Source organism: Capsicum annuum, chromosome 2 (assembly GCF_002878395.1).
Source record: "Capsicum annuum cultivar UCD-10X-F1 chromosome 2, UCD10Xv1.1, whole genome shotgun sequence".
Lineage (NCBI taxonomy): Eukaryota > Viridiplantae > Streptophyta > Magnoliopsida > Solanales > Solanaceae > Capsicum > Capsicum annuum.
This window is the reverse complement of record NC_061112.1, coordinates 124,539,567-124,558,093: the sequence shown is the minus strand read 5'-3', so window position 1 is coordinate 124,558,093 and position 18,527 is coordinate 124,539,567. Positions and strand designations below refer to the sequence as shown.

General features: G+C 34.8%; 2 protein-coding genes across 2 annotated transcripts; both read right to left on the bottom strand.

Moving 5' to 3' along the window:
* Positions 1–2,540: 2,540 nt before the first annotated feature.
* Positions 2,541–10,609, bottom strand: LOC107859253 (receptor kinase-like protein Xa21). The gene is made up of 6 exons (XM_016704185.2): positions 9,644–10,609; positions 9,103–9,249; positions 8,420–8,563; positions 6,401–8,305; positions 3,732–4,096; positions 2,541–3,148 (listed from the first exon to the last, which is right to left on the bottom strand). Exons 1-5 carry the CDS (start codon positions 10,545–10,547, stop codon positions 3,753–3,755), a joined length of 3,444 nt encoding a protein of 1,147 aa, XP_016559671.1. The 5' UTR covers positions 10,548–10,609; the 3' UTR covers positions 2,541–3,148; positions 3,732–3,752.
* A 2,958-nt stretch (positions 10,610–13,567) lies between these two features.
* On the bottom strand, positions 13,568–15,806 carry LOC107861168 (putative F-box protein At3g24700). The gene has a single exon (XM_016706536.2). It carries the CDS (start codon positions 14,877–14,879, stop codon positions 13,797–13,799), a length of 1,083 nt encoding a protein of 360 aa, XP_016562022.1. The 5' UTR covers positions 14,880–15,806; the 3' UTR covers positions 13,568–13,796.
* Between the last annotated feature and the right edge of the window lie 2,721 nt (positions 15,807–18,527).

The window sequence follows — 18,527 nt, the reverse complement described above, 5'->3', positions numbered from 1 at the left end:
AGAAAAGAACATTGGGACGATGTGATACAAGAATGACCACGGAGATGGACGCATGTGAGAGTGTAATTGGAGTGTGCGAGTGGAGGACTTAAAATACACCAAACCGACCCTAATCTCACACTTGAAGTGTAAAGAGGAGACTTGAAACACAACAATGAAGCCCCTAAAATACACTTGAAGGGCGCCTAGATCTTAAAGGGCATTTTGGACATTTTAGCTTCTATTTTGTAATAACTATAAATAGAACCTCTTAGGGTTTCATTAGTAGTTTTTCCATGATGTTGTAAGTCATAAGAAACTTTGAAACACAATTCCTCTCTTCCTTTTAGAGGCAACCCAAAATTAGGTGAACACCAAGTGTGGATTCACTTTTGTTGTTTGTTCTTGGCTTAGAACGTGAGGTGCTTGAAGGATCGAGGTCCCTCTTGTGTCCACAAAGAGTGTAGGTGTTTCTATTACATGTTATATGGGTTTTGATGTTTAATATACATCTTCGTTCTTATTGCTTGTAGTAGTTTATGTCACACTACTATCTTTCCATTTCTTGTAATCTTGTCTAGTTGTTGTGTTCTCGTTATTGTAAGCCTTTTGTTGTTCTTATTAATCTTATCATATTATTGTCTATATTCTTGTGTTCATCACGTTTTGGTGGCTGTTTTGGTGTCAAATACACCTTTATATCTCGTTCTTCTTGTTGTTGTAGTGAATCCGAGGGTGGTCATCAAATAGGTCCTCATGTTCTTGAACTTGTGGATTGATTTTGGTTTGTGTTTCATGTTACCTTGGTCCTTCTTGTGTCATTTGGTATTAGAGCATAGCTTGATCTTGCTCCCACAATATCAATCTTGGGCTCGTAAACTTGAAAATAAAAAAAAGTATTGAAAACTGAAAAATTCAAAAAAAAGCAAATTTATTTGTGTTTGTGTTCTTGGCCGAAATTGTTGTCTTGTGATGTTCTTGGCTTAGATTTATTCTTGAGTCAAGGTCTAGGAGTCTTTTACTTGTCTTGTGTGTTTGTAGTGTTAGTTTTGTTCTTCACCAACACCTTAAGTCGATTTTAGTTTGAGCCTTGTTGTGATATTGTTGTTGTGAACATTGTTGTGGTCGTGTGGTGCTGTTCTTGTTGTTGTGGATTCAAAGTTGGTCGTATGAGTTGTTGTAGGGTGTTGTTATTGCTGTTTGGTTGTTGAAGACTTGGACTTGGACATATGTTGTTGATGGTTGGGGGTCCTGCAATACCTCGCATTTTCCAACTAGAAAGCGAACCGTCATTCCTACGTGCGTAAGCTCTAATTCCATGGTTTATATTTAAATTTATGTGTCATTATCCTTCTCCTAGTGTATTAAGTGATTATGAGGTGAAAAGTGTTCATAAAAATCACTTGGAGCAAAGTTGAGCTAAGAGTCATTCATTAATCCAAAGTTTGATATTCGATTCTACAAGGTCTACTTTGAATGTATATAACTTTCGATACACAGAGAAATTTTCAGCTCAAGACCCACCAAATTGTAGATAATTGAATTAGCTTTCCAACGATATCAATCTCGCCTAAATCCGATGAATAAACTAAAAGTTATGGCATTTTCCGCGTGAGGCTGTAAGCCAACGATCTTGACCCCGACAAGAAACCTGACGCGAATCTAAAGTGGTTTTACGCATTATTTCAATTCCTAAATGATCTAGGGGAACTTTAGTCATATTCCCTCACCCAAACTCCGTCCCTAATCATCTTAAATGAAATTAAGCTTATGAGTAACTTTTTAACCCTCTTAATATCCCCAATTCATCTTTCAAGAACACATAAAACAACTAGGGTTTGAGCAATCGAGCTTAAAGGTTGAATCTTTTTAAAATTTCTTCATGATTTCTTCGCGATTAAGGTATGTGGGATTTTTCTAAAACTACATAGGCATAAAGAAATTATTTAAATAACATTTAAACATTGTGAGATCATGAATTTGTGAAGGGTTTTGGAATTTATGTTTACAATCTTGCAATATGAATTCCTTAATGATATCATTGTTTCGGTCTTCAGACATTTCCCCTAAATTTGATTTGTATTGTATACAAGTATGTATGTAATTGAATTTGAAGCTTAAGTTGAGAGCATGAACATATAGAATCCCTCTCTTGCTATGGATCCCCATTGTTTTCATACGATATGGATTATTTCAAATGCATTTTTGAGAAGCATAATACAAATGTCTCTATTTTTGTTTATGACTTGATTATGGTTTTGGATTAAAGAGAGGGAGATTTTACATGATAATAATGTTGAAGATATATAACTAAAGAGTTGCACGATTTGTCACAAACTTCTTGATCACCACATGTTTGTTGAAATGTTGAAAAGAGTGATTTTTGCATAATTTGATAAATGTTTTGAAGTATGAGTTTTCGTGAATTGTTGGAAGTATGGTGGTCCAAACTTTATGCTTGAAAGAAGAGACTGTAATATGATAGTTTATGGCTCAGAAATATGACTTGCAAGTCTTGGTATGACAATACCAAAACAGATAATGTCATAACAGACTCAGAATAAAAATAGAAATCAGATTTCATTCAAATTTTTAGAATTTGGGTTCTTAAATATACATGTTCAGAAAAGGGTAAAAATGGGCTTAAGAGATGTTAGGTGGTTACCCGAAAAGGGCACGAGTTCAGATAACTCATTGCCCGAAATCGTATTTTGCCGATACGGGTCATTATGTCCCCAAGAGGGATTATATGCTGGCCCAGTGCCCTGTGGCATATCAGAATCAAACACTCCAACTTTTACAGCAAACTTGGGTTGGGGGCTTGGCCGCCGAGTTAAGGGCGGACTCCATATAGCCCGTGGCGTCGTAGAATTGTAGGGTGTACTACCTATCTCAGAAGTAATACTGATTGTTTTTGTGCTTTCAATCTACAGCATGTTCCTAGCTTGTAGGTCAACATTTTTATTCACTGCTCTTGATGAACTTGTGAAGTTGATATATCTGAACAATAATAACAATGTTTAATAATGTACAAGGCATTCTTCCATAACAATTTTAGTATAATACACTTGAGAGACACACTCAAACAAAGAGAAGTTCAAATCTCAGACCAAATGTTGGTTCTCATCTCAATTGATATCACCCAGTTGGAAAGGGCGGTGCTATATACCTGTACAGAATTTTTAACTGGGATCAAACTTGAGTTGCCAGAGTCATTATGGAATAACTGATCAGAACTGATAGCTCACACAAAATATACTAATCGTGACAAGATGGAGTTGCTTACTACTAGTAACTTTTCAACATTCAACATAATTAAATTTCAACTGACAAAAATGTTGATCCTTCTCCTTCATATTATTCAGACCCAATTCAGACCTAACCCAATGAATTAGAAACATGAGATTTACGAGGGATTGGATTTTCGTTAGTTAGTTTGGTCAGCTCTGGAGGAGTAAAAAATATGGTGGGGTGATTTATTAAAGTCGCGTGACATTTTGGAATTGAAAAAACAGCTTTAGGATCTTTCTTTAGTTTTGTAAAATAGGTTTGTTGACGAGAAAAGGTAAATGCACCATTTGTTATATGGCGAGAGTATATATGCACACTTTTTAACGAGTGGTATATTCGCTCTAAATCAAAAAATTCAGGGGTACATTTGGCCCTTGTCCCTACTCCCCTATATAATTAGTATGATAAAACCAACTTTTTCATTTATGACATTAGAATGTTTAAAAAGATTGCAAACTTACAGTCGCATAAACCTTGTTATATCATCTGCGAAGAAATTCCAGCTTGATCTTCTTGATATTTGCCAGGACATCTTTCATGTTCGGCCTCTCATTAGGAGATTCAGCTGTGCAATTCAATGCCAACTCCAAAATAGAGGACACACAACACAACTTTTTCTCAAAATCAATATCGTTATGTTCCAATAAGGTGTCATCAATAATATCATCTGGTGCGACGGGTAGTGAATTGCAGACCCAACTCCTCATGTTCAAATCTTCTTGAAACATATCATCATATGGCTTTTTCCTTGTGAAAGTTTCCATGAGCACAATACCGTAGCTGTGCACATCACATCTTCTAGAAACTAATCCTACTGATCCATACTCTGATCCAGTGTTACCAGAATAACTAGTTTCTTGACGAGCCAAATAACTAAATGAAAATATGGAAAAGACTCAAATATGCCACTAAACTATCAGAAATGGCTTATTTATGTCATCCGTTAAAGGTTGGGCTCATTCATGCCATCGCCGTTACTAAACTGGCTCATGCATGCCATTACTTTTAACAACCGGTTTTTAAAAAACAAGTTTGCCACGTGGCGCATATTAGAGGTCCACGTCATTTTCTAAATTTTTTTAATTTAAAAAAAAAATTGATGCATTAAAAAGAATCCACCCAACTTTTTGATCCATTAAAAATTAGTTTGATCTATGCTTTTAAAATTTGAGATTATTTGTATATTGTCCCATATCAATAGTTTTTTTTTTTCCTTTTCTGACTTTCACGTGTGACTCTGTTCACAATACGGATCAATAATATGATCATCTCCCTTTGAATTAAGTTTTACTTGATTAATTATTGTTAATGAGTTAATTTTGAGATTATTTGTGTATCGCCTCATATCATCCGAGTATTTATAGTTACCAAGCGCATCGACTTCTTTTTTTGGTTGTATGCGGCTTAAAATTGTGTTCAAATATAGTAAATTGATCCATAGACAAGTAAAGACAATAAGACAATACGTCTCATGCCATCACTTTATCATCCTCATACCCATCCTGCAAAAATTTCAATACAGTGGCGTTGATATCAATTATTGTGCTAATTAATTACCATAAAATACTTTTAGTATTGTATGATATCATTCGCTTTGAACCAAATTGACATTTTTTTTTCAAGAGACCTTAAATATCCGACATTTTATAAATAATTTCATTTCTTTTTTACTTTTCATGTGGGACATTGTTCTCTCAAACTCTCATTATACTGTTCTCTTTCATCTTTTTTAATATGTCGTTTAATGTTTTGACACAATCATATATTAAGATAATTATTTGACAATAAACATTAATCATTGGAGGTAGAATATTTGTCTAAATTACAATTATGTTTTTCTTAAATTACAATTTGATTTAATGATATAGTTACATAAAAATTGGTGAGACGTCATAGTTTTATATCCTTATATAATTAATTTTAAGTGGTCCAACCCTAATTAGAAATTGAATAAAAACAATATACAAGCCATGCAGGCAAGTTACAACTCACAAGTATTATGTATGTATAGTCTTTATTATTTCATTATATACTTAATTCAATGAATTGATTAATTCCAAAATTTTATTGTTCTTTTCTCTTTAATGAAATAAAATATCTAATAAGAAAGAATAAAATGAAGATGACATGGAATTTGTATAATATAGTCTAACGCATATATAAAAACAAAAGTAAATCCAATATATTTTTGATAAGTTAGATAACATGGGAGTATATATTTGTGTGGGTGTATAAAATAAATTATATATATATATGTTCATTGATTTCTTCATATATATTTTTATGTTATTTTAAAATCTTTTAATGAAAATTTTGACTCTACTATTAACCTAATCGTCATAGATCAAACTAATTTTTAATGGATCAAAAAGTTGGGTGGATTCTTTTTAATGGATTAAAAAAAAAATTAAAAATAAATAAAAAATGACGTGAACCTCTAATATGCTGTCACGTGGCAAAGCTGTTTTCTAAAAACCGGCTGTTAAAAGTAATGGCATGGATGGGCCAGTTTTGTTACGGCGATGGCATGAATGAGCCCAACTTTTAACGGATGGCATAAATGAGCCATTTCTGATAGTTCAGTGACATATTTGAGCCTTTTCCCATGAAAATAATATACATATATTTGCTAGATATTAAAAATACATGAATCTACCTTGAGTAGATAAAAATTTTAAAAACTGAAAGGTATAGATGGAATCAAAAACAAGATTAAGGCAATTGAAAGACTTCTGGCAGATAAAAAAATTGATATATAGACTGATTAAGTCCATGATCTCACTTAGCTATTTCATTTTCTACCTTAAGAGAACTTAACACTCTTGGGGACATGCATGCTAACTTGGCTGAACAGTGCAAAATATCCACATTGAAGAATGATGAATTCTTCATTCCTAGTTTTTCTTTTTCTTTATCATCGTAGTTGCATGAATACAGAGTTTGACATAATCAAACTTCGATTTTTTTGGTATCATTTTGTTCCTGCTTAATCTATGATATATTACATTTTCTTCAATTAATATGTCCACTCAGGCTTTCACATAGTTATAACGTGATGTAATAGTAAGCTAATTATTATGTATTTTTTGATGCACCATACGCGATAATAAAATGACTAAAAGAAAGTTACCTGGTGCAATGTATCCCATCGTAGCAAGAGTTTTTGTATGAGCAATTGATTCCCCTTCTCCTATTAACTTGGTCAGGCCAAAGTCACTCACATGTCCAACCAACTTCTCGTCTAGCAGGACATTACTAGGCTTCAAGTCACTATGTACAACAACTGTTGCATAACCATGATGGAGATATTCCAAAGCTAATGCAACATCGATCATTATGTCTAATCTTTGGATCATATTCAAGAAGTACTCATCAGAATGTAACCATTTCTCCAGGCTTCCATTGGGCATGTACTCTAGAAGTAATGCTTTAAAATCCAAGTTAGAACAACTGCTGATAACTTTGGTAAGATTTCTATGGCGAAGGTTGCGTAAAGCTTCACATTCAGCCTCAAAACTCTTTAACACACCTTCAACCTGTATATTGAACACCTTGATTGCCAAAGTCATCCCACTTGCAAACACGCCCTTGTAAACAGAGCCAAAACTTCCAGAGCCAATTAAGTTGCATTGGTCAAACCCTTGAGTTGCCCTTTCAATTTCAATGTATGAAATCCTGGCTAGTGTTATTGCAGGAAAGGATTCGGCTTGAGTTGGAACATTTTTATTCCCGCGGCTCCTTAGCATAAACACAACGATTGTGCCAAGTACCATTACTGAAGCTCCAAATGGGACAAGCATAATCAGAAGCAATTTGCTTCTCCTTGAATGATGAGAAGACGTAGTCATACAAGGATGGAGAAGCAAATCGCTGCATAACTCTTCATTTCCCATAAAAGATCGAGAGGTGAAATTAAGAAAAGGTCCTTTAAATGGAATTTCACCTTCTAATCTATTGAATGATACATTGAAATTCTTCAGATACTTAAGTTTCTCTAATGATTTTGGAATCACGCCTGATAGAATGTTATTGGATAGATTTACCGATTCCAAACTTATCATGTTCCCGAGTGACTCCGGAATAGATCCTTGTAACTCGTTATATGCCAAAGAAAGAAAAAGTAGTTGCTGCAAGTCTCCAACTGTGGAGGGAATACTTCCTGAAAGATGATTCCTCGAAAGATCTATGGAAGTTATCGCATTCAAATTTCCAAAATCAGGAGGTAAAGAACCAACCAAAGTGTTATTTGACAAGTCAAGCTCCAAAAGATCTTTGAGGCTCCATAGACTCAAGGGTATGTTGGTGAACCTATTTGACTTTAGATAAAGATTTCTCAAAGAGGTAACATCGCCAATGCAAGATGGTATTGGACCTGAAAATTGATTATACGTCAAAGAAACCACACCCAACTCCGGCAATTTGCAAAGGCACTCTGGCAAGGGTCCACTTAACCTATTTTGGTCAAGACTTAACCCTTGAAGTATCTGTAAATCACATAATGTTCTTGGCACTGATCCAGTTAAGTCATTCCCGAATAGGGACAAAGTGTTTAAGTTACTTAAATTCCCTATTCCTAATGGTATCTGACCCGTAATTTGTGAAAGAGCAAAATAAAATATTTCAATGGTGCTGGAGAGATTGCCTATGGATCCTGGAAGAACACCATTCAGAGGATTATCCGTGAATTCTATATCTATCATAGATCTGCAGTTCGCCAATGAAGTTAAGATACTTAGTTGGGGAGACGATAAGTTGTTGGTGTACAAATACAAGCGTTCAAGCTGTCTCAAATCCCCCAAAGAGTTAGGAATTTGGCCACTGAATTTGTTTACACTAAGATATAATTCCTTTAGATTTGAGGAATTGGAAATTGAGATGGGTATGACTCCACCTATGTTGTTTTGAGTAAGATCCAAACGCTCTAGATTTGTTTTCCAGTAGCCTGGAGCAGATGGAAGACTACCCGAAAGGTTATTGTGGTCAAGTAACATGGTTACTAGAGTAGAGATATTGAAGAGCTCTCTGGGTATAGCACCTGCCATAATATAGATATCCCACATTAATGTTATTTTACCATCGTTGCATCAATTACTAGATAATGATGCAATCAATAATCAAACAAAGAACATGCTGCTTGAGAACAAATTACCTGTTAAAGTATTGTGGGACAAAGTTAACTCTTCAAGATGTCTCAAATCCCCCAATGAGTTGGGAATGGAGCCACTTAATTTGTTATATTGCAAATAAAGTATCTCCAATTTCTCAAGTTTCCCAATCTCTCTGGGTATAACACCTGGCACATTATATATAGACTGTTTATTGCTGTTGCTACCACAGGACTTCCTCTAGCAAGAACATATTTAGCAAAGCTTCTGAAAACTGCTTATTTAGTGAAGTATATTTTTCAAAATAACTTTTTGGTGACAAAAGAAAGAGAAGAGAGAATACTTCTTATTTCTCTCGGAGAATTAATTTCGGAGAAAAGTAATTTTTGTTTGACCAATTTATTTGAGATATTGTTTTTATTAATATTTGAAAAATATATTGTGTTTGACCAATCTTTTTTAAAAGAAAACACATTTGAGTGTCAAACTTGGAAAAAGAACATATGCCAAAGGCATTTTTGGCTGTTGGCCACAAACTTTGAATTTCAAAAAGAAAAAAAAAATGCAGTGATTTTGACTTCACAGGAGCTCCACCAAGCAGGCTATAAATTTTCGATTGCTCAAATTTACCTATATTGCTCCATCAATATACCAACTTGCATGCAGGACGCAAGAGTAGTAGCCCAGATCAGGAAACAAGAAAAGAGCATTTTGCTTGAAAACTCACCGGTTAGATTGTTGGTGTTGAAATTAAGTAACCGTAATGATGACATGTTCATGAATATGGTGTGCGGCATTGAACCCACGATTTGGTTGTTCTCCAATTGTAATTGCTGCAAGCTGCGCAAATTACCAATCTTAACAGGAATTGTGCCTGCAAATTAATTTTATTTTCACATTATGCAACCAACTTGGACATCGAGGTTTAACTTTGGAATCAAAGCAAAAAAGAGCAGACAATCAAGGATAGACTTGGTTCAAGTCCATAAAATCTAAAAAACAAAGGAAATAACTGAAAAAGTTGCCCACGTGAGATGAGTTTTGGTGAATTAACATGGTCAATTAGGATACATATAGCCGTTCCAAACTAGTTAGTGATTGATGCGTAAATTCTTATTGGAAAAGGTGATCCCTATCAAAAGCAGAGAAAACATGAAAGGAACTGAAGAGGATCCAAATACATAAGAATACATCAATAATTTTCTATGGATCACAGGTTTATGAATACTAACAAAGCTTGGTAAAGACAAATCGAGAAAAGTAGGTACCTCGCAAGTTGTTTCCCCCGAGGTTTAAGAACTCAAGCCGCTCCATGTTTACAATTTCTGGTGGAATGGTCCCGCTGAAGCTATTGTACGACAACGACAATTCATACAATTCAGTGCAGTTAGACAAACCAGCTGGAATGGGACCACTTAACTTGTTTGAAATTACGACTATCTTTTTAAATTTTGGAAGACTGTGGCACATATCTACAGGAAGACTCCCTGATAATTTATTGTCTGTTAATAGTAAGGTCTCTAATGTGGAGATATTGAAAATGGAGAATGGAATGGAGCCAGTAAGTTGGTTTTTGACTAAATTCAACTCCTTTAGACTCCGAAGGTTGCCAATCTCCTCAGGGATGCTGCCTTGAAGGCGATTGTAGCTAACACTGAGAATTTCTAACTTGGATAGGTTAGAAATAGAGGCAGGCGGTATAATAGTGAAACTGTTGTTATCAAGAATCAACATCTGAAGCTCAAAAAAAACACCAAACCACGTTGGAATCTCTCCAGTTCTGAAATTATTATATCCGACATCCATCAGCTTCAATCGATGTAAATTGGATAATTCTTGGGGGAGGTCTCCTTGTAAGCTATTATTGCTTACATCTAGAGAAATGAGAAAAGAGAGGTTTCCCAGCTGTGGTGGAATGGTTCCACGAATGTCCATGTTGGATATATTTACTGCAGTCACCCTGAGGTGACGAGAGCCGCAAGTGACTCCAATCCAATCACAAACAAAAGCTTGAGAAGACCAATTTTGAGCTAAGGGATGAGAAGAGTTTAGAGTAAAGCTGGCTTTCAAGGCAAGTAGAGCTGATTGATCTGTGTTTATGTTTGTGGCCTCTGGGAAGTGGAGTTTCAAGACTAGTAGTAGTGCAAGAAAGAAAGAGCAGGCTTTCTCCATGTGATTGCTAGTAGTATTAGAAGTGCAGATAAAATAAGTAAAGAATTCTTGAGCTATAAATAGAGGTAGAAAGTTGCTAAGAAAGTCAGAGCCTAATGCCTTATCAAAACAAGAGGGCTATTGGGAGTAATCAATGTGTACATAAGTGGTTGCAAGGTTTCTAGATATGTTCTGGCGGTTTGACTTTACCAATTATTAAATTTCTGTTTGTATAATGTGTGAATTGACTCAGGGGCCGCTCTATAGCCAGATTTGAGGAGCCCCATTTTATATGAGCATTAAAGGATGCCCATGCTGGTCTACAGACTATTAAAGAGTGAACAGACAGCCATACTAAAATTATAGATGCAACTGGAAACCGAACCTATCACTCAAAATAAATATTGAACCACATTTTCCACCATAATAGAAGCTGATATATTTGTATTTATATAAACAAAAAATATCTTTTATATTATTAGAAACATAAAGAGCCTAAGGATTCCAAGTTTGTAAATTCAAGTTAATAATAAGTTTGGCTTCAAATTTCTTGTGGACCAAAAGATTTTATTCATTGTTGTGGGGCACATACCTTCACTGCTGGTTTGAATATTAATGTAGCATGCAAACTTTATGTTATTTTATACACCATTCACATCTGAAGCCAAAAGTTGACTAAAAGAGGGAAGAAAAAAATGCAATAATAGCAGATGGCCTATATTTCAAACAAAAACGTCTTGAATTATGTCATTCAATTTTTCTTCTTTTTCCTAATCATAAGTTTAGGGTATAGTCTTGTATTCAAAGCAGGAGAGAGATAGCACATCCAAATTTTGGAACTGATCCGAGACTGGAGATCCAAATCCTGACCCTAACCCAAGACCCGACTCAGAATTGAAACAAACTTCCGACTCAACCCAAGATTTGAATTTTCACCTCAACCTGGGATTCGATCCCGACGCCGACTCAGAACTACTTATTTTCTAGAAAAATAGTTTCTTGAGAACACGAAAATATTTTCTTTCATACGAAACACATCCTAAAAGGAGAAAAAGGAAGAATACTTTTTTCTTTACATAATAAGAAACAATGGATAATATGTTTCTTACCATCACATAACCTTGCTACATCATTAACGAAGAAATTCATGTTTCATCTTCTTGATATTTGTCAGGACAGCTTTCATTCATGTTCAACCTCTCACTAGGAGATTCAGCTCCGCAATTCTCTGACAACTCCGAAACAGAGGACACACAGTGCAACTTTTTCATAAAATCTGGTTCCATTGAGGTGACATCAAGAATATCCTCCTGTGTGCAGGATTTTACAATTCCTCTTGGGACAATCCAATTGTTGCATCGTAATACTTCTCAAGAAAAAATGATTAAAGAAATAAAAAAATGACACCCACTAAATTTTAGTTCAACATTATACACTGCTCTTCGTGCACTCTTGTATTTAATATCAACAAAATAATGATCACCAATATAATATACAGGGCATTTTTCCATTTCAATTGTAGTACAGGTCTTATATATTAAAGTTATACGGCACACACACTCAAACTTGAAATATACACAAGAAAAAAGCACAAGAAACAAGAAAAGTTCAAATCTCGGAACAAATGTTGGTTTTCATCTCAATTGGTGTCACCAAATTTGCTAAAGGAAGCACGACCTGCATATATGCTTCACCAGGATCAAACTTGAGTCTGCACAGTTATTTTGGATACAGACTCATAGCACACACAAAAATAAACTAGTAGTAATGAACACTTGAGTTGCTTACTTCACTTTTCAACATAAAGTATATATATTTCAACATTCATCACAATTACATATTTGGAGATTCTACCATGTGGCAAATGCAACATATCACTGTATATAAATATGACCTTAAACGTTGATAGTGCACAAATAGGACCTTTAGAACAAATATGACCTCCGATTTTGCAATTCCCATGCGTGAGTTTCACTCGCGCCTATGTGGAAAGGTAATCAAATCACACGGTGCCATGTCGTTAAAAGGGCTGACTTGGAGGGAGGTCATATTTATGCAGTTTTGAATAGTTAAAGGTCATATTTGTGCACTGTCAAAGTTTAAGGTCAAAGTTATAATTTGGTATCAAGTTTAGGGTCATATTTATGTATTATCTCTAAATTTTTTTGCTACAGATAGCAACCTAAAGTACATATCTTAGAAAATAATGAAGCCAGTCATTAAACATTTTAATCCGTACGTTAACTATGATAGATTAGATACAGAGCAATCGTCAGAATGAAACACACACAAGAAAAAGTACAATATAATATGTGGGAATTGCTACATTTACTTCAGTTCAGCTATGCGCCTGTTAGATTGGTGACTGTCTTCTATCCTTCAATACGTGTGCTGACAGAAAGCCACACCAAGCTGAGCAGTCCTGATGGAAGCTGCCCATATGGTGTAGGGAACTACATGGGTGGTGCATAGTCTCACAGCAAGCATTTGATGTACCAAAGTACCAAAAGTTCCATTTTGACAATGGTTAAGCCCCTGACCCATCTTTATGAAGGACAAACACATTTGCACTCAATGCTCCATTGCTAGAGCCTCATGTGTTGTCTTGTTAGCTTTACTTGGGTTTGGCCTTTCCAGCAACCATCGAATGTGAAATGAAAATATATTGTTAGAGGGGGCAAAAACAACGGCACATAGTGAAGGTTGCTTACTGTTGAGTTCCAGTGTAATATCTGAGAAACTAGGTGATAGGACCCTGCAAGAAAGTGCATATCAATCAAATAATCTTGGGATCGTTTTCCACATGAGTTTATATGGTCTTGAGTCCACAAAATACTTAAAGAGTGATTACAGATACACCAAGATGCCACTTGTCACACTACCAAGTTTTATTGGTCAAAAATGTTTCGCCTATCTTACTCAAAGAAGTAAAACACTAAACTCAGGAGATATAATTCAATATAATGAAGAAAAAGTTGCAGTAAAAGGTATCTATATCATTTGGAGAATCTACCATGTTGTATATCAACAGTTGTGACAAATGCACATCAGATTTCTTACTACATATAGCAACTCAAAGTACATACAGATCGTAATGAGGTCAATCACTAAGCATTTAAATCCAGAACTATCATAGAAATGCGTATGAAACACAAACGAGAAAAAGTACAATATGATATGTTGGATCAGTTGGACATATACTAAGTTCTATGTGCATGTTAGCACTATCTTGGCTCTCAAACAGGTAATTGAATCCTTCCTTATCTCCTTTCATTGACTGGGAACAGGCTCGAAGCCCTCAATCGACACAAGGCTCTCAGTATAGTAGAAAACTCTACGAATATCGATCTCTCCTATTTTCCTTGACTGTTCTGTTCTCAAGTCGACCAAAAACAGCATGTTTGGAGCCTTTTCAACTACTGTAAATCCACTAGTAAGACCCCAATGCCTAGAAAAATCGAAACCAATGTTAACGGTGGACTTCTTTTGCCATACACCCTCTGCACCGCCACCACCTTCAATCACCCAAACCTCAAGGCACTTGTTGAATTCATCTTCTGAAGAATGTGCAAGCAATGCAAGTGACCCATGAGAGTTCATGGCCCTAAGACTGTAAGATTCAGTTGCCAACACTTCTGGTACTGGAATTATGCTGAACACCTCGCTCCTCAAATCAAACGAGGCAAGAGCAGTTTTAAGACCATTCTCATTTGTAATAAACCAGTAAGTAAACCCCTCAACAATTGCATCACAGTTGGTTGAGTAAACAGCATTCTTCACTTTTATGTAAACATCATTCTTCACTTTTCTCCAAGATCCTGATTTGGTTGAGTAAACCTCAAGTTTAGTCTCTTGCCTACCATTACAATAGTTTATAACCCTCATGACCTTGTAATCATCAGAATGCTGTTCATACCCAAAACCCACAGAAACAAGCGTTGGACGTTTAATGTTGGGCAGAGGGAGAAACATGCATTGATTTATCAAAGGGTTCCATAGGCAAATTGGTTTATAGAAATCATTACTGGTTAGACAGACCAAGCCATTGACTGAACCTACAGCATTATAATAAAAGTCACGGGGTTGATTAAGATTTATCACGCGGCTAAGATTTCGCATAGGGATCAAATCAGTTCTCCCCCACGTGTCAAAAAGGACATAGTTGGCATCAGGGTCTGAACTGAACTTGTTGAGATGCTCAGAGATGAATCTGGGTGTCGAAAACAGAGTGCCCCAGTGTTTACCTAAACACTTGAATCGCAGAAGAGTATTAACTGGTAATCTTGAAAAAATATCCTCAACAATCTCTTCGGGAAGATCTGGAATACTGGGAATTCCTGTTGCATTCTTCATCTTGTAATTCGTAAGAAAAAACAAGAAAGATTCTATATCTCGTAAAGGCAATACACCAAACAGTTCTTGTGCAGAAGATAGAGTGACCCTAAATTGACTAAAAGACTAGAAGAACCTGCTAGAATGCTGATTCAAGGACTTAGATGAAGATGATTTGGTGAGAGGAAGAAACGCAACCCCAAATTCATTTTCAAGTCTTTTGTTTTTCTACATTTGTCAGCTAACAAAAAGGGGTATTGTGAGAATATCTAAATTTGAATGAATAAGCTTGTAGAAGAAGAATGAATCTGTTTTCAGGTGGGATACAAAAATGTTAACTGTCTATTGAGCGGACTGGTATAACTTAATGTATATATGGCGCGGAAATGTATTTTCACGTGGGGGCTGACCGTCATTTTCCCTATAAAGTAGGTAAGAGTTTAATTGATTTTAACTTTTGTGTTAATTCTCTCTCTGGTACAATTTATTCGTTAGTTTGTTTGTCTAATTTTAACTAGCAGAGAGTTTAAGAAAACTTTGAATCGTGTGATTCTAAATTTAATAAAATACGTTAGAATAGAATGTATTAAAATATTATTTAGTCTTAAATCTTACCCTAAACAATAACAACAAATTCAATGTATTTCCATAAAGTGCGATTTGAAAGGAATAAAGTGTACATAGTCCATATCACTATTTCAAAGGAAGTAGAGAGATTGTTTTAGATAAACTATCGACTTGGTACAGATAACAGTATAACAAACAAAAAAACATAAATGCAAACCACAAAAAGAAATATCACACGTCTAGATAATAAAGAAAACAAGACACTCACAAAGTACCCACAAAGTAATACTATAAACTAACTATTAGAAATCATAGACATCACCAAAATACCACAAATAAGAGACTACCAGAAACAACAGGCACAGATACAAATAAAGCACCCTTCCCTACTATTACAAACGTGCATCTACCTACTAACATTCTATCCTATCCGCATCTTACACACCTTCTTATCAAGAGTCATGTCCTTCGTAAGCTGTAACTGTTTCATGTCATGCCTAATCACCTCCCTTTAATATTTCTTCGGCCTACCTCTACCCCGTCTAAAATCATCCATAGTCAGCCTCTCACAACTCTGTACCGGGGCATTTGTGCCCCGCCTCATCACATGCTCAAACCATCACAATCTCACTTTCCGCATTTTGTCCTCCACCAAAGTCACTCATACCTTCTCCCGAATAATCTTAGACACGTCATATAAAACTAAAATGAAAGAGTTTTAAAAGGTATTTTTGGAACAAGCTATAAAGAAAAATAGTGTAAATAAATTGAAATGGATAGAGTAAATTTAATTTAAAGACTAGTACAACAAAAATCATTTTCGTAATTAACCCCTTGAGTTTGTTACCTAATAACAAAAGCAAAAACCCGTTAAAATGACTTAAAATAAATTCCAGTTGTATGAAATAACAGATAAGTCAGGATAGAATAGCGAGAATCTATATATAAATATATAAAAGAGAGTTTTAGAACTGTTGATGTGGCACTTTAATATTGCAGTATTGCTATTTATCTTTTTTATTTTTTTTATTTTTTGAGCTTTTTAATTAATTCTTAGGCTAAAAAGGAATAATTAATTATTAATTCAATTCTATATAAATATATAAAAGAGAGTTTTAGAACTGCTGATGTGGCACTCTAATATTACAGTATTGCAATTTATCTTTTTTGTCAATTTTTTGAGCTTTTTAATTCATTCTTAGGCTAAAAAAGCGTAATTAATTATTACTCCCTCCAATTCATTTTAATTGACTTTCTTTCTAAAAATATTTGTTTCAATTTAGTTGTTTCTTTGATTAAATCAAGAGGATTCTATTATGTTCTTCCAATATTATCCTTAACATTAAATGAATAAATAAAGTGTATTTACTCAAATTTATATTTTCAAAGTATAATTAATAAGGCTAATTTGATTAAATAAATCTCTAATTATTATTTTCTTAATGGGTGTGTCAAGCCAATAGGGGTCAACTAGTATGAAACATAGGGAGTAATCAATTACAATAAATAGGTAGATAAAACCAATGATGTTTGGACTTTTATCCGTTACCATTGTCTTTCAATTAACCTTTATTACTCCCACATCTTCCACAAATTATTGAAATGAATGGATATTTGAGAGAGAGAGCCAAAGAGAAATAATATAGAAATCAAGAACACCCAAAAAAATAAAAATACAGACATCCACTAATTGGATAATGATCAGTAAACTCTGCCAATATTATTCCAAGGCATCAAAACAACAATGCCTGAGCTATCAAATTTTCAGAATATATTTCAATTGTTTGGAATAGTTATACTTTTTTGTGGAAAATTACATTATTTATACATAATTTAAATTATTTTTTTATAAATATATATAGTAAATGTTGAACCCCTTTTAACTTCTTACCTCCTTTACTTCATATTTTGAGCTCATTTGTGTAAATATTGGGGACACCACTAATAACAATAGTCGCATTTGTATCTATTGTAGCAAAAAAGATAATCTCAATACCTATGAAGTGAGATTTAGTACATATATTTAGAAGTTCATCCTCAACAGATTCGGATTTGAATGAAAGGGTGATGTACCTCGAAGAACTAAATCAATCCAGGAGGTTAACTTCGAGGAAGAAAAGAGCTAAGTTCAGGATATAACCGAGAAAAATAGATAAATTGGAAAAATAAGACAGAAAAATAATTGTATTATGAATAGTTGTGAATCATTACACATGAGTATTTATAGCTAATCATTAGTTATAACCGCCTAACTAACTCTTGGACTCTGCTACAGTAATTCTGATACAACAGTAAAAATAAACTCTGCTACAGTACTTAACAGACTTAACTAAATTTTGAATCCTAACTGTTTTAACTCTTCTTATCCTGCTGCACTTGTATGAATACCCTTCCATGAAGAACATCCTTGTCCTCAAGGATGAAAATCAGGAAACCTAGTGTGTAACTCTGAAACTATAACGCCCCATAAAATCCTTCATGTGCTATATCGTAGTAGTATGCTTGTTAAGTTAAAAGCTTAAAAATTTTCTAAGTGTAAAAGGGGACTTAGAATCATTTTTATCTTTCAATCTTCGGAGAATTTATTTTCGACCTTTCCGACCTCCGTTTCTTGATTTTTTTGTTGATACATGATGGGGCAAGTCAAGAGTATGTCTCGGAAGAGTTTCAGAATTTTTAGACGAGCTTAAGGGCGAGTTTGGGTGGACAAACCAGTGAGCCAGGGCGATTATCCCATGGCGCCTCGCTGATTGCCTCACCTTGGGGTGAGCAAGGCGATAGGCGAGGCAACGCCTTGGCTATCGTGGTGCTCAACCCAGGGCGACGCCTTGGGTATCGCCCCAGGCTATTTTTCAGTTTTCTCCGAGATTTTAAGGGTGTTTTGGGAATTTTCAATTCCCCAATCATCTTAAACACGAGATTTAATCCCAAATACATCAAAATACCTTCACAATCATCCAAATTTCACACTAACATTCATAAAGATTTCAAACTAAAAACTCAAGCAACTCAAAATTCCATGGGTTTTCGAAACTAATTGGAGATTTGGAATCCCCAAGCCATAGGCGTCGAGAATCATCCTTTATTTTCTAAAATAGAGGT

Coding starts and splice junctions, on each gene's coding strand:
- LOC107859253 (XM_016704185.2), bottom strand. CDS start 10,547: ATGGAGAAAGCCTGCTCTTTCTTTCTTGCACTACTACTAGTCTTGAAA. Junction 9,250..9,643: donor CGGGGGAAACAACTTGCGAG/GTACCTACTTTT, acceptor ATTAATTTGCAG/GCACAATTCCTGTTAAGATT. Junction 8,306..8,419: donor GTCCCACAATACTTTAACAG/GTAATTTGTTCT, acceptor ATATTATGGCAG/GTGCTATACCCAGAGAGCTC.
- LOC107861168 (XM_016706536.2), bottom strand. CDS start 14,879: ATGAAGAATGCAACAGGAATTCCCAGTATTCCAGATCTTCCCGAAGAG.